The 21819-nt window shown below is 38.6% G+C and overlaps 1 protein-coding gene across 4 annotated transcripts in view; it reads right to left on the bottom strand.

Annotated features, from left to right (window-relative positions):
* Positions 1–263: 263 nt before the first annotated feature.
* LOC140225910 (cytosolic carboxypeptidase Nna1-like) overlaps positions 264–21819 on the bottom strand; it is a 31255-nt gene continuing 9699 nt past the window's right edge. The window contains exons 2-3 of one of the 4 annotated variants that reach the window (XM_072305923.1): positions 5420–5589; positions 264–612 (exon numbers count right to left, since the gene is read on the bottom strand). In XM_072305923.1, the coding sequence (XP_072162024.1) occupies positions 372–612; positions 5420–5589 (411 nt within the window). In that variant the 3' untranslated portion in view covers positions 264–371. Of the gene's footprint in view, positions 613–3991; positions 4242–4275; positions 5590–21819 lie in introns of those variants that run through there. The other 3 variants (XR_011900760.1, XR_011900761.1, XR_011900762.1) reach the window with 3 other exon arrangements.

The following is a 21819-nucleotide window of genomic DNA, read 5'->3' as shown; positions in this document are numbered from 1 at the left end:
CATAGCGTTCTTAAATATATTTCCAGCTATCAGAAAAGCTCAAGAAAACCTAATTTGGACGCATTGTGGACTAGTTATGACCAGAATCCGGTTTATAATCCAACAGACCTCGTACTTCCTTGGTAGTTCCTTTTTGGTGTACCTTCCGACTAAATAGTTTGTTTCGAAATTCTTTTCATCTTTTTCTAAAAAATCATTCGTTGTAAATTACAAGACAAATATTTCCTACTTTTTCAGATACCTATGCATCATAAAAAGATGACACAAATTTTTGGCGGATTGGTACGAGTGATTGGTTTCCCTCTGGAGTATTTTACGTATACTAAATTAAAGTAAGTTTGTCATTTATTGTCGATGTATCTATTTTAATATCAGGCTATACTCTCTCGTTTAGTGGCTGACATTGAGAATAGTGCAAGTTTTCCAGCGAGTGGCACAGTTTGAATGATTACCTTGTCAGCTGCATTTTTATGTAACATCAAGGGAAAGACTTGCTCGTAGAGTCGTTTTTCAGGGTAACGTTTATTTTCACAGCCGTAAATGAACACATTATGTTTTCTTGAATGGGCATGGAGATCACAATACATTACGATTCCACACTCTTCCATCAGTCTAAAAAACCAGCGGAATGAATATAAGTAAATGTTGACGTTAAGCTGTGTAGATAATCTAAATGCAAGTTCAAAACAATTTAACAAACATCTATCTTCTCGCGTCTCTGGTTCTTTTCATTTTACTCATATAAAAGTAGTTATTTGTGAACGGAACTTTACTTTTGTAGGTATGTAAAGAATGACGCCTAAAAAGATATTCTGCGAATTCCTGGTTCCTCGAAAGCGAGAATTATTCGTTACTCTCGACTTCTTCTTTAACAAATATAATATTATACTGAAAACAGCAGTTTGCGGAGAAATTGTTCCCTCTTTACATATAAAATCCATTTGCTGAGAGTAATTTTACGAGAGTTAATACAGGGTGCGGCAAAAGTCCCGGGACGGCTGTTCATTTTTTAAACGGCTACACGTAGAAAAACGAATTTTGGGGGATGTTCTTAGGTCCAAGTAAGCTACTTTTTGGCACTCCCCAAAATTTGTTTGGGGGGCCCCCCTAAGGGAGGGCGGAAGGCAACTTTTTTTTTTTCAAAGTGGCAACCCCCCACTTGTGACCCATCGTTGGAAAGGAGGATAAAAGAAGAAAATTTTTGGCGCTAGTCCCAGGTCGCCATCTTGATTTTTCACAAAATGGTGGCCGAAAATGGCTGAAAAATGGGTATCTCGGCTATTTATCGATGGAATCGCATACAACTTGGTATCCGGGGGTTTTTTTTGGGACGAAGAACGAATCTGCCTTCAGTTTTTCTAAATAACCAATATGGCAGCCTACAAAATGGCGGAAAAATTGTTAGCTCGGCTATTTATCAATGGAATTGCATAAGACTTGGTATCTGGGCGTTCATTGGGACGAGAAAAACAAATTCGGTATTGGTTTTGCAAAATTCTCACACTATTCTGAAATGGCGGCCAAAAATGTCATGAAATTATGGGTACGTTCGTAACCTACCCATTGATTACCGTGGAATTAAGGAGAAAACAGAAGTTTGTTGTAACTGACACATTTTGGTGGAATTTGATACTGGGAGTATTTCCGGACCAAAAACAAGGGAGTACCGGTTTTCTAAAATCTTTAAAACCCTTTTTTTTTTTAAAAAAAAAAAAATCTTTAAGATCCTAATGATAAACTTCTTCATCCGAAATAGTTTGTTTTGCGAGAAAATGTGATGATTCTTACACGAAAAAAAGCCGGGAGATATCAGAATTCGACGAACAGTAGATCCATCAATCCTACAAAGTTGAGGTGCTTTCCCATGGGGAGGGGGGGGGCTGTTCTGTTGACGATGATTTGGCCATTGTACATTATGTTTCCTATTTTCCAAGCAGTGCAAGCCGCTGCTGGAAGGGTTCTGCAGGTGTAATAAGACTTTCCAAAACATCTAACTGATTTTGAAAACAAACTGATAACGTAATGTCAATTAATAGATCGGTGTTTTCGCCTCAGTCCTACACGTTTTCTTCCCTACTGAAGGTTAAGTAAGCGGAATTTCACTCGGCATCCCCTCCCCCCCCCCCCCCCCGATTTCGTGGTGCGGTTTTTTTATTAGAAGTTTTCTCGTCAAAATGTTTGCTATTTGTTATGGCGAAAAAAAAATTAAGTGAAAAGGAGAGCAAGGTGCGAATAAGTCATCGGTTACAACAAACTTCTGTTTTCTCCTTAATTCCACGGTAATCAATGGGTAGGTTACGAACGTACCCATAATTTCATGACATTTTTGGCCGCCATTTTAGAATATTGTGAGAATTTTGCAAAACTAATACCGAATTCGTTTTTCTCGTCCCAATGAACGCCCAGATACCAAGTCTTATGCAATTCCATTGATAAATAGCCGAGCTAACAATTTTTCCGCCATTTTGTAGGCTGCCATATTGGTTATTTAGAAAAACTGAAGGCAGATTCGTTTTTTCGTCCCAAAAAACCCCCGGATACTAAGTTGTATGCGATTCCATCGATAAATAGCCGAGATACCCATTTTTCAGCCATTTTCGGCCACCATTTTGTGAAAAATCAAGATGGCGACCTGGGACTAGCGCCAAAAATTTTCTTCTTTTATCCTCCTTTCCAACGATGGGTCACAAGTGGGGGGTTGCCACTTTGAAAAAAAAAAGTTGCCCCCTGCCCTCCCCTAGGGGGCCCCCAAAAAAATTTTGGGGAGTGCCAAAATATAGCTTACTTTGACCCAAGAACATCCCCCAAAATTCGTTTTTCTACGTGTAGCCGTTTAAAAAATAAACAGCCGCCCCGGGACTTTTGCCGCACCCTGTATAAAGGACACCTTTCTCGTCTTAAGTGAGAAGTTGAACTCAGAGTCGTATATGAGGTACTGGGTCATCCCACGCCTAGGTAGTCCCGGGGGGTATTTTTTTCCCCCCTCCAAATGACCCAACAATATTTATTTTTGGACTCCTTAATACTCCTAGTTTTTGGAAATATATGGGGTTTACATCCGTTTTGTTTTTTTTCTCGCAATTTTCACGTGTTTTGTAACCCCATTGGTAAGCTTCATCCTACTGTAAAAAAAGTGACAGTTTGGTAGCAATATTTTCTGGTGTTCCCGCCAAAACCAAGTTTCAGGTTATGTTTGCAGTTGTCAAGAAGCTGACTCAATGTGCTCTTGCAAAATTTCAATTTGTAAAAGTAATTACTGTATATTATATGTAACTTTTAAAACTTAGTGTACTGACTGTCACACCCGTTACGCAAAACATGGGTTTTTTAATGTAACTATTTTAATTCATGTTATTTTGAGATGCTAATTTTTTCCGTACGTCTTCAAGTCAATTACAGCTTTGGAGTATTTTTTCCAAAATTTTATTTCAACAATTGATAGACAAAACTGCGTAACGGGTGTGACACGTTACGGGTGTGACCAATGAGAAGAGGCTTCAACTATGCAGATGTTGCCTCACTTCTCACCATTTTTTCTATGGTTATCACAAGAAATACGCTCATATGCACAATTAGAGGTATGTATACATATAATAAGAGAGAGATAGCCAACTTTTTTGCCATATTTCAGTATTTAAAGTGAATACACCTATCTCAAAAGGACTTCAAATAGAACTCGTTGAACTCTCTCCGATTGGATTGAAATATTTTCACTTTACTTTAGGCCTAGACCTACCGTACCAGGATTTTTTTTTTGGTTAATTTGGATCATGCGAGGTCCAGACCGCGGGGACGAGAGGGGAATCCTGGGCTACCCGAAGAAAAGCCCTGGGACGGTAGGTCTGGGCCACCCTGTAGAAAAATGTAGTTTTGGCATGTTCTACATTAAAATGTGTCAAATTGCTGATTGATTTACTGCTTAGGATTGCTTACAATAAGAGTATGAAAAGAAAAGTAAGTTTCTTAACTTTTAATTTCTCTCAGAAATGATGGACCTCAGGATTACGTAGCATGGTGTCAACGATCATGGTGTCAACAAACAGTTTTTCTAAGTTTTTGTTGACACCATGATCATCCAAAAATAAAAAATTCTGACCCTCATGAAAAATGATCACGGTGTCAACGATCACGACGTCAACGAAACTTAAAACTTGCCTCAATAACACCTTTTAAATCTCAAGTCTTGTTTTTCTTGTGTTATTCACTCTAACCTAACCTAACCTAACCTAACCTAACCTAACCTAACCAACCTAACCCAACCTAACCTAACCCAACCTAACCTAACCTAACCTAACCTTACCTGACCTAAACTAACCTAATCCAACTATACGTGACCCAGACCTCTCCTGTACACTTAATTTTTTAATTTTACTCACAAGGAAGATATTTTTCTGTTTGTTGACACCGTGATCGTTGACACCATGCTCAGGGCCCATTTTTGCGTTTTACTGACTGATCACGACGTCAACAATCGTTGACTCCATGATCAGATTTTTGGTTTGTTGACACCATGATCGTTGCCACCATGCAACGTTACCGACCTCAGAGAGACAATCTGTCACACCCGTTACGTCACACCCGTAACGCAAACGGTAGGTCTGGGCCACCTTGTAGAAAAATGTAGTTTTGGCATGTTCTACATTTAAATGCGTCAAATTGCTGATTGATTTACTGCTTAGGATTGCCTGCAATAAGAGTATGAGAAGAAAAGTAAGTTTTTTAACTTTTAAACTCTCTCAGAAATGATGGACCTCAGAGAGACAATCTCTCACACCCGTTACGTCACACCCGATACGCAAACTCTCCCATTTTTCAAGGAAAGTAAAAAAGATAATCGAAAACGGATCATCGGCAGATGAAGCAAAAACCCTTGGCTTCATCATATAATTTAATCAGATTTTTAAATTCATAAAATTCGCTGAGTTTCCGCTTTACACTCACTGAGGAAAAACTCACTTCCAAAATCGGTCACGCCCGTTACGCAGCCTTTTAATTTTTTCCTGAGGAATGGAACAAAGTAAAAACGATTTCTGATAAACTAAAATTATCTATAAAAAAAGTTCTTTCTGCTACTGCAGATAATTTTTTAATTAAACCCCAAGAAAGAGTTCAAATTCTTGTTTAAAGTTAAATTGTTGTCACACCCGTTACAATGGAATGACCCTACTACGAACAAAATCAGCAATTCTCGTATCAGAGTGTATTAATGTTCATTACATTACAATTCAAAATCTTGAGGCAAAGGGTCCATCTCGAAATCAATATTTTTCGTGGATAAGGTCAACGTAACAAATAATTTTGCCAGTTTTTAAAATTCCGCGGAGGAGCCCAAAATCACGATTGGTAGAACAGCTTTCCTTTATAAAATGAGAAGGCCAGCTCAGAAAATTTCTGTAGTTTGAACCTAGAATTTACTTACCTTCTAATCATTAATTTTGTGTGCCAGATAGAGGGATATGTCTCTCTGATGACGGTACGATACTGGCGATTCAAGTCTCTTCCTGTGAGTGAGCAACGATTGTTACCGACGATTACACCGTCTGGATTCAACATAGGTACTAGTTTGAAGATAAATTTGTCTCTGAGTTCCTGCAGCAAAATAGAGTAGATATTTTGACTATTTTATTTCGGAAAAGGTACAACTCTTGAAAATAAAAAATCATAATACCTCTAGAAAGCGAAAAAACTGAGTTTGCGTGGCCCATGAAACAGACTTTTTGCAATAAAACGTATTTTCCAATGTTTACGAGGTGACCAATTTTCGAAGCAATGCAGCAATTCAATTTTCACTGTACGTGGTTCTGAAATATTAATCAAAGCAGATTTCCTCTTAAGAATATCATCTTAAATTGACATGATGAAATTCGTAAGAAGAGACCTTGGGCTATTTTCTTTAAAAACGGCACCAATTTTTGAAACGGACCCAATTTCCGAAAGGCACCATTCTTTCGTAAAAATAAGCAAACTAGGCAATGCTGTCAATTATTGTCTTGAGGGGATTTAGATCTCATTAAACGCGATTACAATGGTTGGAACGATAGTTTATTCATAATGCTTCAAAGAACAGAACAACAAAACTTGAAGAGAAACATCATCGTTACACATGCCGTTAAAAAGAGGATAGAGAGAGTGGTTACTTTGGCGCCAGGGGGCAGCGCCTTGCGGTGGGTTTCATTCTGTACAATGTTGCTAGTTTGCACTCATAATATTTATGAATAACAACACCCGCTCTCAAACTGAGCTTAATACAATGTTGACAGTTTGCACTCATAATATTCATGAATAACAACACCCCCTCACAAACTGAGCTACATGCAAAAAAAAAAAAACGTATGAAACTAGTCCAAGACTCTTTACATATTTGTTATGTTTCACATGGGTTAAAATCTTGGTGAGGATATCTGCAACCATATCATTTGCGTTTCTTTACTCAATTTCGCAAACTTTATCGTAAACTAAATCTGTAATAAAATGATATCTGATATCAAAATGTTTAACGCGCCTATGTTTTTTTGTCCTTTCTATTACCTTGATACTGTTTTTACAAATAGGTAAATACCACAATTATCAGTTCTCATAGAAAATGAACTAGTTCCTACGTTACAAGCGCTAGATATTTAGGAGTTTATTTAGACTGTAGACTTACTTTTAACGATCATAAATTTTACCATATAATCAAATATTAAAACCTATATGGCAGTATGCTTCACAACTATGGGGTTGTGCAAGCAAATCTAATATAAATAAGGTAGAAAGATTCCAGTCGAAGGTTCTTCGAGAAATTAATGGAGTACCATGGTTCGTTAGGAACGAAGATAAAGGAGGGATTTGGAGGTACCCACGATTAGAGAAGTAATTGCTGAGACAACGAAGAGATATGAATGTCGTCTTGAAAAACATGTCAATGAAGAGGCTGTGAACCTCATAGATAGTACAATATTAGTGAAAAGATTAAAAAGGTGGGAGACCTTCGAACTCCCATCAAGATTTTTGCAAATAGTCTGTAAGGTATGAATGAGAGCGTGAATAGAGTGTGAAAGGAAGAATATGAAACAATTAAACTAAAAACCTTCATGTTTTAATATCTCTATAAATGAAGGCAGAGAATTTTACAATTCCTGTTTTTTTAGATTATCATAGTATTATCTAATGTTAGCCTGTAAAATTAGTTCTATTAGTCTATTTTTAATTGAAGCCATGTAGATAGATACAAGAAAATACTTGTAGTAGTTACATTATATTTAAATAAAATTCTTTCAAAAAAAAAAAAAAAATACCTTGTGAGAACTCTGATTATCATTGTAAATGGTTACACAATCTTTGACTAAACCTAGGTACATCCAAATATTTCAAAAGTTGTTTTCAATAGATAACTTCTTTGCCAGCTTCAGTAGCACTGTAATACTCTGCTTCTGTACTGGAAAGCGCAACAACTTTTTGCTTCTTAGATTATTCCCAATTAACTGTTGAGTTTCCAAACTTTGCAATGAAACCACTGAAAGATTTTCGGTCTACAGTAGAACTACCCCAGTCAGCATCAACAAAGAGTTCTAAATTAGCTTCACCTTTTTCAAACAGAAGCTTGTTTTGCGCAGTTCCAGCCAAATATCTGAGTACACGGTTCCCTGCTAAGAAATGTTCCTTATCTTAACAATTTAGAAATTTGCCTCATTTACTACAAATGAATGAGATGTCTGGCCGTGTGCTGACAGAGAGATACATAAGACCTCCGATCAATTCTCGGTAGGGAAGGTTAACATTACATTTATCTGCTTTGTCAAGTTTTAAAGAGGGTTATACAAAATCGGCGATTTTACCTTCCTCTTGGATTTTGCCCGGAGTTGGATATGTTGTTCCCTATCACAAGACACGCCTTTTTCCGGCGTTGGCAAGTTCACCCGAAATTTTTCCCGCGCGCTACAGCGTTGCCAAGTTGAAAACAGGCAAATTCCGTACGTGGCGTTAAAATTGAGCTATGAAGTTGCGGTTTTAACAAAAATTCTTTAAAAATTACGTACTTTTAGGAAATGACCATCAATGTAATGTCGCATTAATTTTAACATGCATTGTTGCCAATTTTTCGATTTTTTAATTCGACTAATTTTACAAATCCGCAAATACCCAAAAAAGCTATCTTCAAATTTGAATAAAAAGTTGTCTAATCGATAATTCGTTTGATTCCGCATCCATCGATATATTATAGCTCGCTGGGAAACTTTTGGTTCGCGAGATATCATCATTTTTGTAAACAGCTTTATGGAGCGACGACGCTTTTTTAGTCCGGGCGGATAGAAATTTTAGCCTCCGAAAACACAGGTCAGCATTAATTCCATGGTTTCCTATGTAATTTTTGGCGTTGAATCTGAATTTGACCATATCATAACAAAATTGTCACCAAGAAGTTGCCAAATTGGGCAAAAATGGCTTAAAATCGGCCTTTTTGGCGGATTATAGCCAGTGACTTGCCAGGAGTTTATCAGACGACAAAATTGGTTATTTCCACAGTTAAAACTCGTTGAACTTTCTACAAGCTGAGTCAAATTCTTCCTGCTCACGGCAAAATTAAACGCGCGACAAGCAGCAAACTGAAAACAAGACACCAAAATCGGCGCTTTTTGCGGTTTTTGTCCGAAGTTTCTTGTTTTCCGATTAAGAGAATGTTTCTAGACTAAACTAATGAACAACATGAGCAGAATTTAATAAAAATGAACAATTAAATAAAATCGAACGTATTCCGATGTTGCCAAGCTGAAACAAAATACTTGAATTTTCGCTGGTTTTTTCGATATTTGTCCTATATTCTTTGTTCACTTCTTATTTTTAAATTATTTAAATGTATCTCTCGTGCAAAATAATAAACTTTTGCAGAATAATTTAATTTTCAACTTAGATATGTCGCAGGCAATTAGCAATCGCCGGCAATTTGAAAGCCAGTGATAAATAAAAGTAGAAAAGCATAAAATTCAAAAACAAAATAATAAAATTAGAGCGCTGATTATGTTGCCTTTAATGTGAGTAAACACTTTTCCCACCGTAAAAACAGTAGAAATAGGAACTCTCAGAAGAGCGTGTAGTGAACTCTGTGACATTAGTTGGGTTGAGATCGGACAGGCAACTAAACTAACTTCGAGACAAAGCGTAGAGTATCACAAAAAATGAAGGCGCTCCAAGGCGAGTTGATGCTTTTGAAGACCATAATCCCTAAAAATCATACCATGTCGATTCGCATTATTGCGAGTTATCGAAACAACATGTGAACTGCTTGCAAATTGCCGGCGATTGCTAATTGCCTGCGACAGATATAAACTAATTACTAGGATTTTTATTCCAGAGAGGAAAAATTCATAAAACAGTGAGTTTTGTCGAATCATGTCAATAAATCACATTTTGAAACAATAATGGAAAACTTTCTGCTAAAAATTAATGAATAAAATGTACTCCTCAGAATGACTTCATTAAAACAAGACAAGACGCATTGCAATATTGCCAAAATTACGTAGAATCGTTGAATTTTGGCGGTATTTGACAGTTATTATTCATCGCCCTATATTCAGTATACAGTTTTATTTTATAATTCTGAGAAAATGGAGTTTAATAGAAAAAAGTAACAATACCAAAGTGAAGAAGCCGCCTAGGAAAGGGCAATAAGGGGCTTAAAAAGGAACAAAGGCGCTCCAAATTACTGAGGACCTGTGGGAGGACAAGGAACTATGGCAGTTAGGCGTTGCGGGGCGCGGGACCACTGTTAAAGCAGCTCCTGTCTATGTATGTAACTATACAATACAATAGTTTGTCGTTACACTCTGTGTAATTCAGAATTTCCTAAGAAATGTTCATTCAGTCGGAAAACAAGAAACTTCGGACAAAAACCGCAAAAAGCGCCGATTTTGGTGTCTTGTTTTCAGTTTGCTGCTTGTCGCGCGTTTAATTTTGCCGTGAGCAGGAAGAATTTGACTCAGCTTGTAGAAAGTTCAACGAGTTTTAACTGTGGAAATAACCAATTTTGTCGTCTGATAAACTCCTGGCAAGTCACTGGCTATAATCCGCCAAAAAGGCCGATTTTAAGCCATTTTTGCCCAATTTGGCAACTTCTTGGTGACAATTTTGTTATGATATGGTCAAATTCAGATTCAACGCCAAAAATTACATAGGAAACCATGGAATTAATGCTGACCTGTGTTTTCGGAGGCTAAAATTTCTATCCGCCCGGACTAAAAAAGCGTCGTCGCTCCATAAAGCTGTTTACAAAAATGATGATATCTCGCGAACCAAAAGTTTCCCAGCGAGCTATAATATATCGATGGATGCGGAATCAAACGAATTATCGATTAGACAACTTTTTATTCAAATTTGAAGATAGCTTTTTTGGGTATTTGCGGATTTGTAAAATTAGTCGAATTAAAAAATCGAAAAATTGGCAACAATGCATGTTAAAATTAATGCGACATTACATTGATGGTCATTTCCTAAAAGTACGTAATTTTTAGAGAATTTTTGTTAAAACCGCAACTTCATAGCTCAATTTTAACGCCACGTACGGAATTTGCCTGTTTTCAACTTGGCAACGCTGTAGCGCGCGGGAAAAATTTCGGGTGAACTTGCCAACGCCGGAAAAAGGCGTGTCTTGTGATAGGGAACAACATATCCAACTCCGGGCAAAATCCAAGAGGAAGGTAAAATCGCCGATTTTGTATAACCCTCTTTACTTCCATGGGCATTGTGGCAATGTTACAATTTTCCATGCCGAACTTAATTTACAGTTTTTTTACATAGTTAGCTTGATCAATTATCAGGATACCTTCAGCTCTATTTCTACAAACTCTCATACCTAAACAATTTTTGAGATCACCAAGATTTACATGAACATTTTCTTTCAAGGCTGCATACAATTTTTCTTTTTCGCATTTGCCTTTGCTGAGAACAAAAAAATCATCGACATAAACTGCTATAATAATTAAATTATCATCTATATGTATGTCTCATTTAAAGTAAACACAAGGTTCTTTAACATTCTGCTTAAAGTCTAATTTTATCAATTTCGTATGTAATCTTCGAGTCCATGATCTGCTAGCTTGCTTGAGGCCGTAAATGATTTTCTTTAATAGTAGGGTGAAAATGCCGACTTGAGCGCAAAAGTTTTTAACAAAATTGTGCAGAAAAAAATACGAATTAAATTACAGTATTGTATGGTGATTATTATTCAATATGGCAACGCTGTAAAAGTAAAAGTATTGCATGTTGCCCCTTCAATTAAGGGTTATGCAATAGCGTAATGTAGCCCCTTCAATATGCGGTTTATGCAACGGTGCATTCTTCAAGATGGCGGTTACAGCGTTGCCGGATGGTGCACGTAAGTAAATGATTTATTTATGGGTGGAATTTTGCAACATTGAATTTTACAGTGTTGCCGGAAGGTGCAAGAAATTAGTTAACTTTTCGATACAATGTTGTCAGATTGTGTCAAAAATTCGGATTTTTGGACTTGTAAAAATTTTCGGCTTCGAAAGACCGTATCTTACAGTATGGGTCTGGTATCGAATACTGGAGAGCAGGGTCTGATTCGGGAAATTGAAAATTTTTTCGGAAAATTACCGTCCTCCGATCCGCCGCGGACCGATGCGATTCTTTTCCATTATCGAAGATCGGAAAACCTTACGGACCGAATTTTGATACGAGTTTTAGTTCTCGAGATTTCGGACTTGTAAAATTTTGGCGGCATCCACGATTGACCATATCTTACAGTATGGGCCTGGTATCGGAGACTGGAGATTAGGGTCTGATTCGGGAATTTCAATGTTCAGTAGTGTGCGCTTGGAGATGCGTACGGGAACCTTGTGTTTTGCGATGGGCAACTGGGCTTGGATATTGCAATGTTCAGTTTGATGAATCAAACATTTTTATTTTTTTTTTTGAGGAAATTTACTGTTACAGTTTAAAAAAACATCCGCGTTTAGAAAACGCACGCGTTCCAGAAAACATCCGCGTTTAGAAAATGTCCGCGTTCCGGAAACGTCCGCGTTTAGAAAACGCAAACGTGAGGGTTGTCAACCACAAACATCGATCCCTTCTCCTTCTCCGAACTTTCAATCGACACTTATGTCATCGACTTTCGGATTGTTATTTTTACGGGCCATCCTGATGAAACGGAACTTGCAGTCGAATTATAGGTACTTGGAGTACAGGTACGGAACGGAGCAAATGAGCGCCAGTAAACTCAAGATGAATAGGAGAACGTCCGTCAAGGTAGAGGGTGCGCATTTGATTTCCGGACGGACAGGGCACATTGTGATGTTTGCTTCGGATGAGTTTTCCGCCACAGTTGTGGAATTCACTCCTACGACGGTTACGATGATAATGAAAGTGATGAGAATTATTTGATCGATCATGATTTCTTCCTTGCGATACTGAGAGGAGAATGCATACTATTTATACGAAATCCTTACTATCGATCCAACTGTTGTGACTCGCGTCCACACCCGTGTTCACTAGTCGAGTAGCAGTAATTCGGTTTGTATATACGGTGAAATGAGATTTTTGGTATACAAATGTGTTAGAGCCCACTTACAAAAACCACTCATAAGACACCGATAAAACGCGGGTTTGCCACGCAATTCATATTTGAGAGTTTTTAGAATCGCTTCTAACGTACGCACGCTAGGGTGCGGCATATCTAATGGCTTAAAAAAAAAGTTTGAAATTTTACGGTGCCTCATCGCCAATCAGTTCGAAATCATAAAAAAACATCCTAAAAAAATTTTTAGCCGAAAATTCGAAAATTTAGAGATCGCACTAACGGTCGAAAGTATCGATATTTTTCTGTTTTAGAAGAAATTCTAGAAAAATCGGGTGTTTAAACAATCATCGTGTTCTTCAAGTAGATGCCAACAATGTGGGGTCATCAAGGACCTCGTTGTATCACTAAACCACATAATAGAAGGGGTCGATAAGGGTTGAAAGAGGGGGGGGGGGGTAAACCTAAAGATTCGCTATTATTTTGGCACTCAAGCGCAACGGCAGCGTCAAGACCTGTAATGGTGCATGGAGCTAGCAGCATCCAGAATACGGGTCAATCAACCAATGGCATAGCATCTCATTGAAAAAAAGTATGTCACAACCCCCCCCCCCCCCCCTCGCTGATCCTTCTCATCGATAAGTTGATGAATGATATGGGGTGAAATAAATCACACGGAAGTTGAGATACTCATTTATTACGATAATATAAAACGAGGTCCCTTGGATTTACAGGAACTTTTTAGCAGGAGTTGGAAATGCCTTTCCATGTTCCATGACAATTTTCAACAAATATGGTTTTTGCTCTTCGTTTTTAGTGATGGTATTATTGAAAGTTTGAATAAGTGAAACTGCTCTTTCGGCATTGTCGTTCACAATTTTGAGATTTTTCACTACTTTGAGAGCTAGCTGGAAATCATGAAGCTTTGGCCATTTAGTCGGACTTTGTTTTAAAAACGTATATGGGATATTTAGAATTGTAAAGAAATTTAGACTGTTTTGTGTCACAAAAGATGATAAGTCCTTATTTTTTATACATTTTAGATCTTCAAAAATGATCTCTGCCCTTTTAGGTCGTTTTACTTTGTTCCTATTGTTAGCAGACCTATTGTTAAACACAGACTTCGCCATTGACGTTTTGACACTAACAGGCAATGTATTATCAAAAAATGCTAAGCTAACAAGCTCCTCTGACAAATACCAAAGGTGTCGACGGAATTTTAAGGCAGTATTTTTACTGATGGTGGAATTTACAGAATCAAAAGCTAATAGATTCTTTAAAAATAGTAGGTCGTCATAGGGAGTTGGCGTATATTGGCGGGAGTATATTGGCGCAAAAAAATCGAAAAAGCTCGTTCTCCGAGGATAATTGAATTTTCCGGGATAGTGAGGGGTGATAGGAAAAATCTAAGGTCATATTCGGGTTTAGCAAGTCAAAATACATGAGAATCGATATATCAAACATGGAAATCAATTTTAAACCGTATTTTTAACACATGAGTCCGGGAAAGGTTTTACTCAAAAGGCGCGGAAAAATCGGCATTATCGGAGAACTGGAGGGTGATAAACCAAAACCTATGTCATATTCGGATTTAGCAGCTTAATATACATGACAGAATCGCTTTACCACGGGTCCAGTATAATTTATCAACATGAATTGCAATTATGACAAAAATACGTCAAATTTGCTCATTTTCCCGGGAAAAAGTCGCTTTTCCGGAAAAGTGAGAGGTGATAAGAAAAAACAAAGGTCATTTTCGGACTCAGTAGATCAAGATACATTGAAATAGTACTATTTAGTACCCGGAAAAATTTTACCTACATGTTACAGAGGTCAACACTCGCAAAAACACCAAAAATGTCCATTTTTCCGGGTAAAATCGGCTTTTCCGGAAAATTTAAGGACGATGGACCAAAACGGAGGTCATATTCGGATTTATCGCCTAAAAATACATGAGAATTATCTGATCTCGACCGAGAGACACTTTTGTTATTATTTTTATACATGTCAAAATAGGGTGGAAAAAATCTTCAGTCTTAAAAGCGCCAGAAATCACATTTGAAGTTAAGTTTCACGGTCAGGATGTTAATGTTTTGTTAAACTAAGATGTAAAATGAAATCAGCGACCCAAAAAATATAAGATCCAACACTTTTTATAACGGTGCACTGCATTTTCGAATTAAGTTCCGTTAAATCCAGTCTGTAGACCATAGTGCGACGGCCTCGGTGCGGTGCCGTAAGAAAATCTTAAATTCAGGCCTGTTTGACCTGGGAAAGATGGTGATTTCGTGACAGCTGCTGTAATATTTCGCTAGATTAGGTAATAATTGACTTTTCAGAGTACAAATCTGCTTAGGTCAGTTAAGCACTATGTTTCTACAGGCTTAGTTAATCGGGAATAGTATACGGATTTATTCGAAAATTTGAGTTTCTTCGAATACATGAAGCGCGTTAGTGCGACCTCTAAATATTCGAATTTTAGGCTGAAATTTTTTTTGGGACGTTTTTCAATGATTTCGACCCGATTGGTGATGAGGCACCGTAACATTTCAAAAGTCACAAAATAAGCCGCACCCTAACGCACACACTCATAGTCACACACATGGCGCGCATGCTGTGATGAATCGGGTCCCTTCGTAAATATATTGACTCCACAAGTTGTTTGTTGAGCATTTTTTCCATCTAATAAGGTATTTGAAACAGACTCATGAACAAACAATCTTCAAAACTCAAAAACCTAATTGCACATTCGGATAATGGAAGAGTAAACATTTTATTTTAGGTTATGTACAGGTCAGTGTATGCTACTACTTTTACATTTAGAATATTTACTTTGATCCAAATTACGACTATACAATTTGTCCGAGCGAAACCGAATCTGGTGATTAAGAAGAACTACTATATTTACATAGATCTAAATTACGACTACACAGTTTGTCCGAGTGTAACCGAATCTGGTGATTAACAAATACTACTATATTTACTTTGATCTAAAATATGACTGCACACTTTGTCCGAGTGTAACCGAGTTTGGTGGTGAATGAATACTACTACTATACTTACTCTGAGGTAAATTATGACTTAGCAGTTTCTTTTCGCTCGGTATGAAAACTGCAGATTTGTCTCCGAGCGAAAGTTCGTCGGTCTCGGTTTTGATGACATAAGAAAACCTCGAGCTAAAATAGTATTCACTTGTTCACGATGAAATCTTTTCAATGAACAGAATCTAGCAAACGTAAAGATAGTATAGATTTTCTGTTGTGACAAACTCAGAAAACCCCGAGATTAAAATAAGATCAGTTGTTCGCTCTGAAATTTTCTCAGTGAACAGAATCTACCAAACGTAAAGATAGTGTAGATTTTTTGTGGTGACAAACTTAGAAAACCCCGAGCTTAAAATAGTATCAGTTGTTCACTCTGAAATCTTCTCAGTGAACAGAATCTAACAAACGTAAAGATAGTGTAGATTCCCTTTTCTGACCGACTTGGAAGACTTTGACCTTAAAATAGTATTTTTATCATGGCTGCTCACGAACAAACACAACAGAATGTTGAAACTTTCATCCAATGTGATATTTGTGATGAATTTCATAAACAAGGTGAAAAGCACGAACACTGCACGGAACAAATTAAGAAGGAGGAGGGTATCAACGATGAAACGCATATTAAACAGGAGCACAGCGCGCTCATCCATTGTGATCTTTGTGATGAGTTTTATGCGGAGGGAGAGAATCATGAGCAATCTCCCGAACATATTGAAAAGATGTCCACCATGAAGGACACCTCATCACCTACCGATGACAACAACGATGAGAATCAAGAATATTGTGACACGTGCAAGATCTCATACCATAAAAGAGAAAAACATGAAGAATCTGCAAGTCATATAAGAAATTTGTTTGAGACTACAGTACCGATTGTTCAAGTTGAGACTGCGTGTCAAAGTAGGTTGAAAACATATTTCATCACGAACCTCCAACCGAAGATTCTCATCATCGATGACTACCTACTATCAGCTAAAGACCTCGTTATTGGAAAAATTAAAGAAGAACTCACCGGCGAGGCATTGAAGGTAAATATACTAGTTTACGCTGAATACGAGAAAGCTGACGACAAGGACAAGGAAGGAATGCAGTTGAAAAAATTCAAGACTAAAAACGAAGCTGTTTTCGCGTCAATGGATCTGGACGAGTATTATGAAAAGTTCAGGGCCAAGATCAATAAAGAGTCATTCGATTTTCACATGAACGGATCCGGGTGGGTGCTGAAGAAGATACAAGGTATGGAGCTACGTGTCAACCGCTATTACGCGTTACATCGAGGAGGAACGTACGTTAAGCTTCCGTTTCGAACGAACAATGTTGTCAATGTAAATAACGGTGAATATAACGATTGTTTTTTCTTCGCAATGTTGGCAAAGTTCGTCCCGAAGGAAGAGAAGAATAAATATGATCCGGCTAAATATGTAGATATACTCCATCATTACGATTTCTCGGTCGTTCGATTCCCCACGAGCATAGATGACATTATCAAATTCGAGAAAAGGAACAACGTATCGGTTTCTGTATTTGGGCTCCATGAGAGTTTGGTGTCCAACAAGAAAAAGTATACAGTTTACCCAATTAAAGTTGCCGACCCGGAAAAAAAGGACCAGACCGACCTACTATGTCTCTCAACCCCCGTACCTTTCAGTTACCATTATTGCTGGATCATGAACTTTGAACAACTTGTGCGTAAACAGTTGACAAAACATAAAACTCGTATCTACATCTGTAAGAAATGCTTTACGCACAAGTACTCGATGGAGCAATTGAATCAACATAAAGTTCTTTGCTCTTTAGTTAGCAAAGACGCGTTCCTGGCTTCATTTCCCGACGAGCGATACCTCAAATTCAAAAATCACCATAAGGAAATAAAACATAATTACGCAATTTATGCAGACATTGAAGCCTACTTAGAAAAAACTCATGGTGACTCGGAGCATCCAGCTTCTGCGTATAGGCGACACATCTCAAATTCTTACGCTTACCTCCTCGTCACGGAGGATCCCGAATTTAAAATGACGGAACCGAAACTGTACCGTGGCGAGGAGGCACATATCAAATTTCTGGACGATATAATCACTCTGGTAGGAAGAATCAGTAAGAGTTACAATGGTAAAGAGGGAAAAATAATAATGACAAATGAGAATCGGGCCTCATTTGAAGCGGAAAATAGGTGTGGACATTGCGAGGTGGATTTTTCACAACCAGGTGTCGTAAAGGTAAGGGATCATGACCATCAAAAGAAAGCGGGAGGGAAAACAGGGTCCAATTATCGAAAGGTGCTATGTTCAAATTGCAATCTTATTTTCCGACATGAGAAATGTGTTAGAGTCGTCCTGCACAATGGTAGTAGGTATGATTTCCACGAGATAGTGCTGGCTCTGAACAAGTATCCTCATCGCGTCGACATAATACCACACACGGAGGAAAATTACATCAGCATGACGGTCCATCTGGGTAACAGGTTTTTGATCAAGTTCATCGACTCGTTCCGTTTCCTCCCCGCGTCGTTGGATAAACTGGTTCAGACGATCCCGCGCGAATCTTTCGTTCGCACGAGGAAGCTCACTCGCACAGACAATGAGTTCGACATGGTTTGTCGGAAAGCTCCGTTCCCGTACGATTACGTTGACAATCCGGCCAAGCTGAACGATCCGCGTCCACCACCGCGAGAGGCTTTCTTCAACACCCTGACTCAAACGGACATCTCCGAAGAGGAATACCAAAGGTTTCTCCAAGTTTGGCAAACTTTCAATTTCCGTAATCTCGGCGAGTATTCAGATTTCTTCTTGCGACTCGATGTGTGCCTCCTCAGCGATGTGTTCGAAGAGTTCCGACTCTTTGGGATGAAAAACAATGGTTTGGACTGTGCCAACTACTTAACGCTACCCGGTTTTGCTTTCAACGCCTTTTTAAAAATGACTATTGTGAAAATCCAACTCTTCAATGATATGGATATGGTATTCATGATTATGAGCTCGATCCGAGGTGGGATAACACAGGTGGTGAAACGGCACGCTCTCGCAAACAATCCTTTGATACCGGATCAGTTTGATCCTAAAAAACCAGTGAACTTTATACAATACTTGGATGTGACGGCACTTTACGCACACACCATGAGAAAGCATCTACCCTACGATAACTACACTTGGGTCCCGGAAGGAAAAGAATTGCTGACTCTGGCGAAAACTATAATCAACCATCCCGACGACGCTCCTTTCGGGTACATACTCGATGTAGATATTGAATATCCAGAACACCTCCACGACCTGCACAAGGACCTTCCGTTCTTGTGCAAGAACGAAATACCACCATCGGGAGCGGGGAAATCAACGAAACTATTGACGACTCTAGCTAATAAAAACAACTATGTTATCCGGTATGTAATGTTGAAGGAAGCGCTCGGTCAAGGATTAAAACTCCTGAGCGTCAACCGGGCCATCAAATTCCGTCAGGCTCCTTTCTTGGCACCCTTCATCGAGCTGAACGCCCGGTTGAGACGGGACGCTACGAATCCGTTCCACCAAACGCTCCTGAAACTGTGCAGCAACGCTTCCTACGGAAAATTTATCGAGAACCCGTTGAAGTGAAAGAATATTAAATTGGGCACAAACAGCAGACAGATATTGAAAGGCATCTCACGGGTCGGTTTCGTAGATCGCACGATTTTCGACGAAGAGTTGGTAGCAATCCATTTACGGAGAAAAGAGGTCGTCAAAGACGGACCAATGATTGTTGGTTTTTCAATCTTAGATCTGAGTAAAGTACACATGTATCAATTCCACTATAATCACATGCTTAAGAAGTACAATCCCGACCAAGTTCAACTTCTCTATATGGATACGGACTCGTTCATTTACGAGTTGACTACACCGAACGTCTACGATGATATGATGACAGATCTACACTTGTACGACACCTCCAACTTCCCAGAAGGTCATCTATGTCGCAGCGCGACAAACCGTAAAGTAATGGGTAGTTTTAAGGATGAAACGGGGGGAACACCCATTGCTGAGTTTGTCACGCTGCGACCCAAAATGTATGCATATCGTTTCAGCAACGGGGAAACAGAGAAAAGGGTAAAAGGAATATCAACAGCAGTGGTAAGATCGCTAAACTTTGTCAATTTTCTCACAGTATTAAAGGATCCTGAATCGAGAATGAGCGCCCCGATGCGTAGGATCGGGGCGCGGAGATATCAACTATACTCATTTGAAAGTACAAAAAAAACCCTCTCCGGCTTAGACGATAAACGTTGTATTTTAGAAGACGGTGTTAGCACTGTTCCTTGGGGTCATCGTGACATCGACGACGATCCTTGCATGGTGGATGAAAGTTGCGGAGCCGAGACCGAGTTGAGAAAAATCCTCGCTGTTAAACAACCTCGTATAAATAGTATAAATAAATCTGGAGAACCGTCAGTTAAGAAACCTCGAATTTGAAAATAGGAACAGTGTTCACTCCGTCCTCTAGAATATATCGTTTATCATCGAGTCCGGGTAGAGTTGAGAAAAAATCCTCGCCGTTAAACAACCTCGTATAAATAGTTTAAATAATTCTGGAGAACCTTCAGTTAAGAAACCTCGAATTTGAAAATAGTAAAAGTCTAACTAACGGAACGAATAAATGATGGCTTGTCTCGATGTACAAGGTTTTTGGAGCCAAGGAAATTTCATCGTTAAAGAGTTTGGTCTTGTGGATATGAAGTGTACTGTAACTGAACTCTACTTATTCAAACCTCCGTTCCCGAGCAGCATGTTGAGCGCTAAAGACGTTGTGACAAACTACTGGTTATCACGCAATTATCATCACTTGGAATGGGAAAGCGGGTTTCTCGATTACGATGAATTCACTTCAAAAATGAATCGCATCGGGAACCGCTACGATGAACTTTATGTTAAAGGTGAACAAAAACGAAATTTCATCAGTCGTTTCGTGCCGGAAAAATGTATCGTTGTAAATTTGGATACTGAAGATTGTCCGTCCTTGCGACTATTGGCTCGTTGGTCGACAGCATATACGTGTCCTTTAGTAAATCCATTCTGCGCTATGTCGAACGCATTCCGATTGTGTATGTGGATGTCGGAATCTTTTTATCGTGATTATTTCAAAGATTAAATCATGCAAGAGCAGGAGAAGATTATAGTGTCAGACGAACAAAGGAATCACCCCGATAATAATAAAGGAGTAGTAGATGAAAAGTCAGACTGAACGAACCGAAATATAGCAGACAGATTAAGTGAAATCATCCGTGCTTAATATAGCAGACAAATTGTCGAATCAACCCGACTTAATACCTATATATATAGCACAGGAAAAGTGGAATCATTCGCAGACGAATTATCGAACCGAAATATAGCAGTGAAAATTGAAATCATCCGTGCTTAATATAGCAGACAACTTGTTTCACTCGAAATATATAGCGCACGAAAATTGGAATCGTCCGTACCTTGAAAGAACTGACGGCATGGAAGTTTTCAACAATTCAATCTTGATCGTCAACGCTAAAGAGCTGACTGTAAACGCCCGCTACAAGATGAACAAACTCATCAAAATACCAACCAAGTACGGGATCACCGTTGCCGCTGATATCATCTTCGAGAATCATCATCGTCTCCTCTTCCTACCTTTGCACATTACGAACCGTTTGACGGACGATGCAATTCAGGATATCAACGCTGGATCCTTCGATCTCATCTACGAAGGTCCGATCGGAAGAACATATAAATTCGTACTCGTTCCAAACGTTGCAACATGATTTATAGTGTACGTATTATTGTATTCTTTTGTAAATGATGTAATGGTTGAAAAAAAAATAACAAGTTTGTAAAAAAAAAATAAACATGTTATTTTTTTTTTTTTTAAATTTTTGCTTAAGATCAATCCAATTGCATCACGGTTCCGTGCAGTAGTTCGTACGAATACTTCACAGGTGTGATCAGAATCACCTGGGCTGTGGTGTTGGCCGGGAAATTCTCTTTTACCGCAACGGTCAACGTGATATCTACCGGAGCTGTTTTTAGATCTTCACCTTGAACGCATTTGATGACAAAAATCGCGCGATCTTTAAAATGTTCATACAACATAGCTGGCTCGCAGAGTTTCTCACCTTTCCAGTAGTCTCTCATAAAATCGGTGTAGTTCAGATAGGCGTGATGATAATCCATACTCGAGAAATCGTAGATCGTATCAACTTGAGGAAACCGACGCTCGCCGATTTGAACGCTGACCGAGCGCACATTTACATGGTCGAAACGAGAGGAA

Source organism: Bemisia tabaci, unplaced genomic scaffold (assembly GCF_918797505.1).
Source record: "Bemisia tabaci unplaced genomic scaffold, PGI_BMITA_v3".
Classification (NCBI taxonomy): Eukaryota; Metazoa; Arthropoda; class Insecta; order Hemiptera; family Aleyrodidae; genus Bemisia; species Bemisia tabaci.
This window is presented reverse-complemented; position numbering and strand designations above follow the sequence as displayed.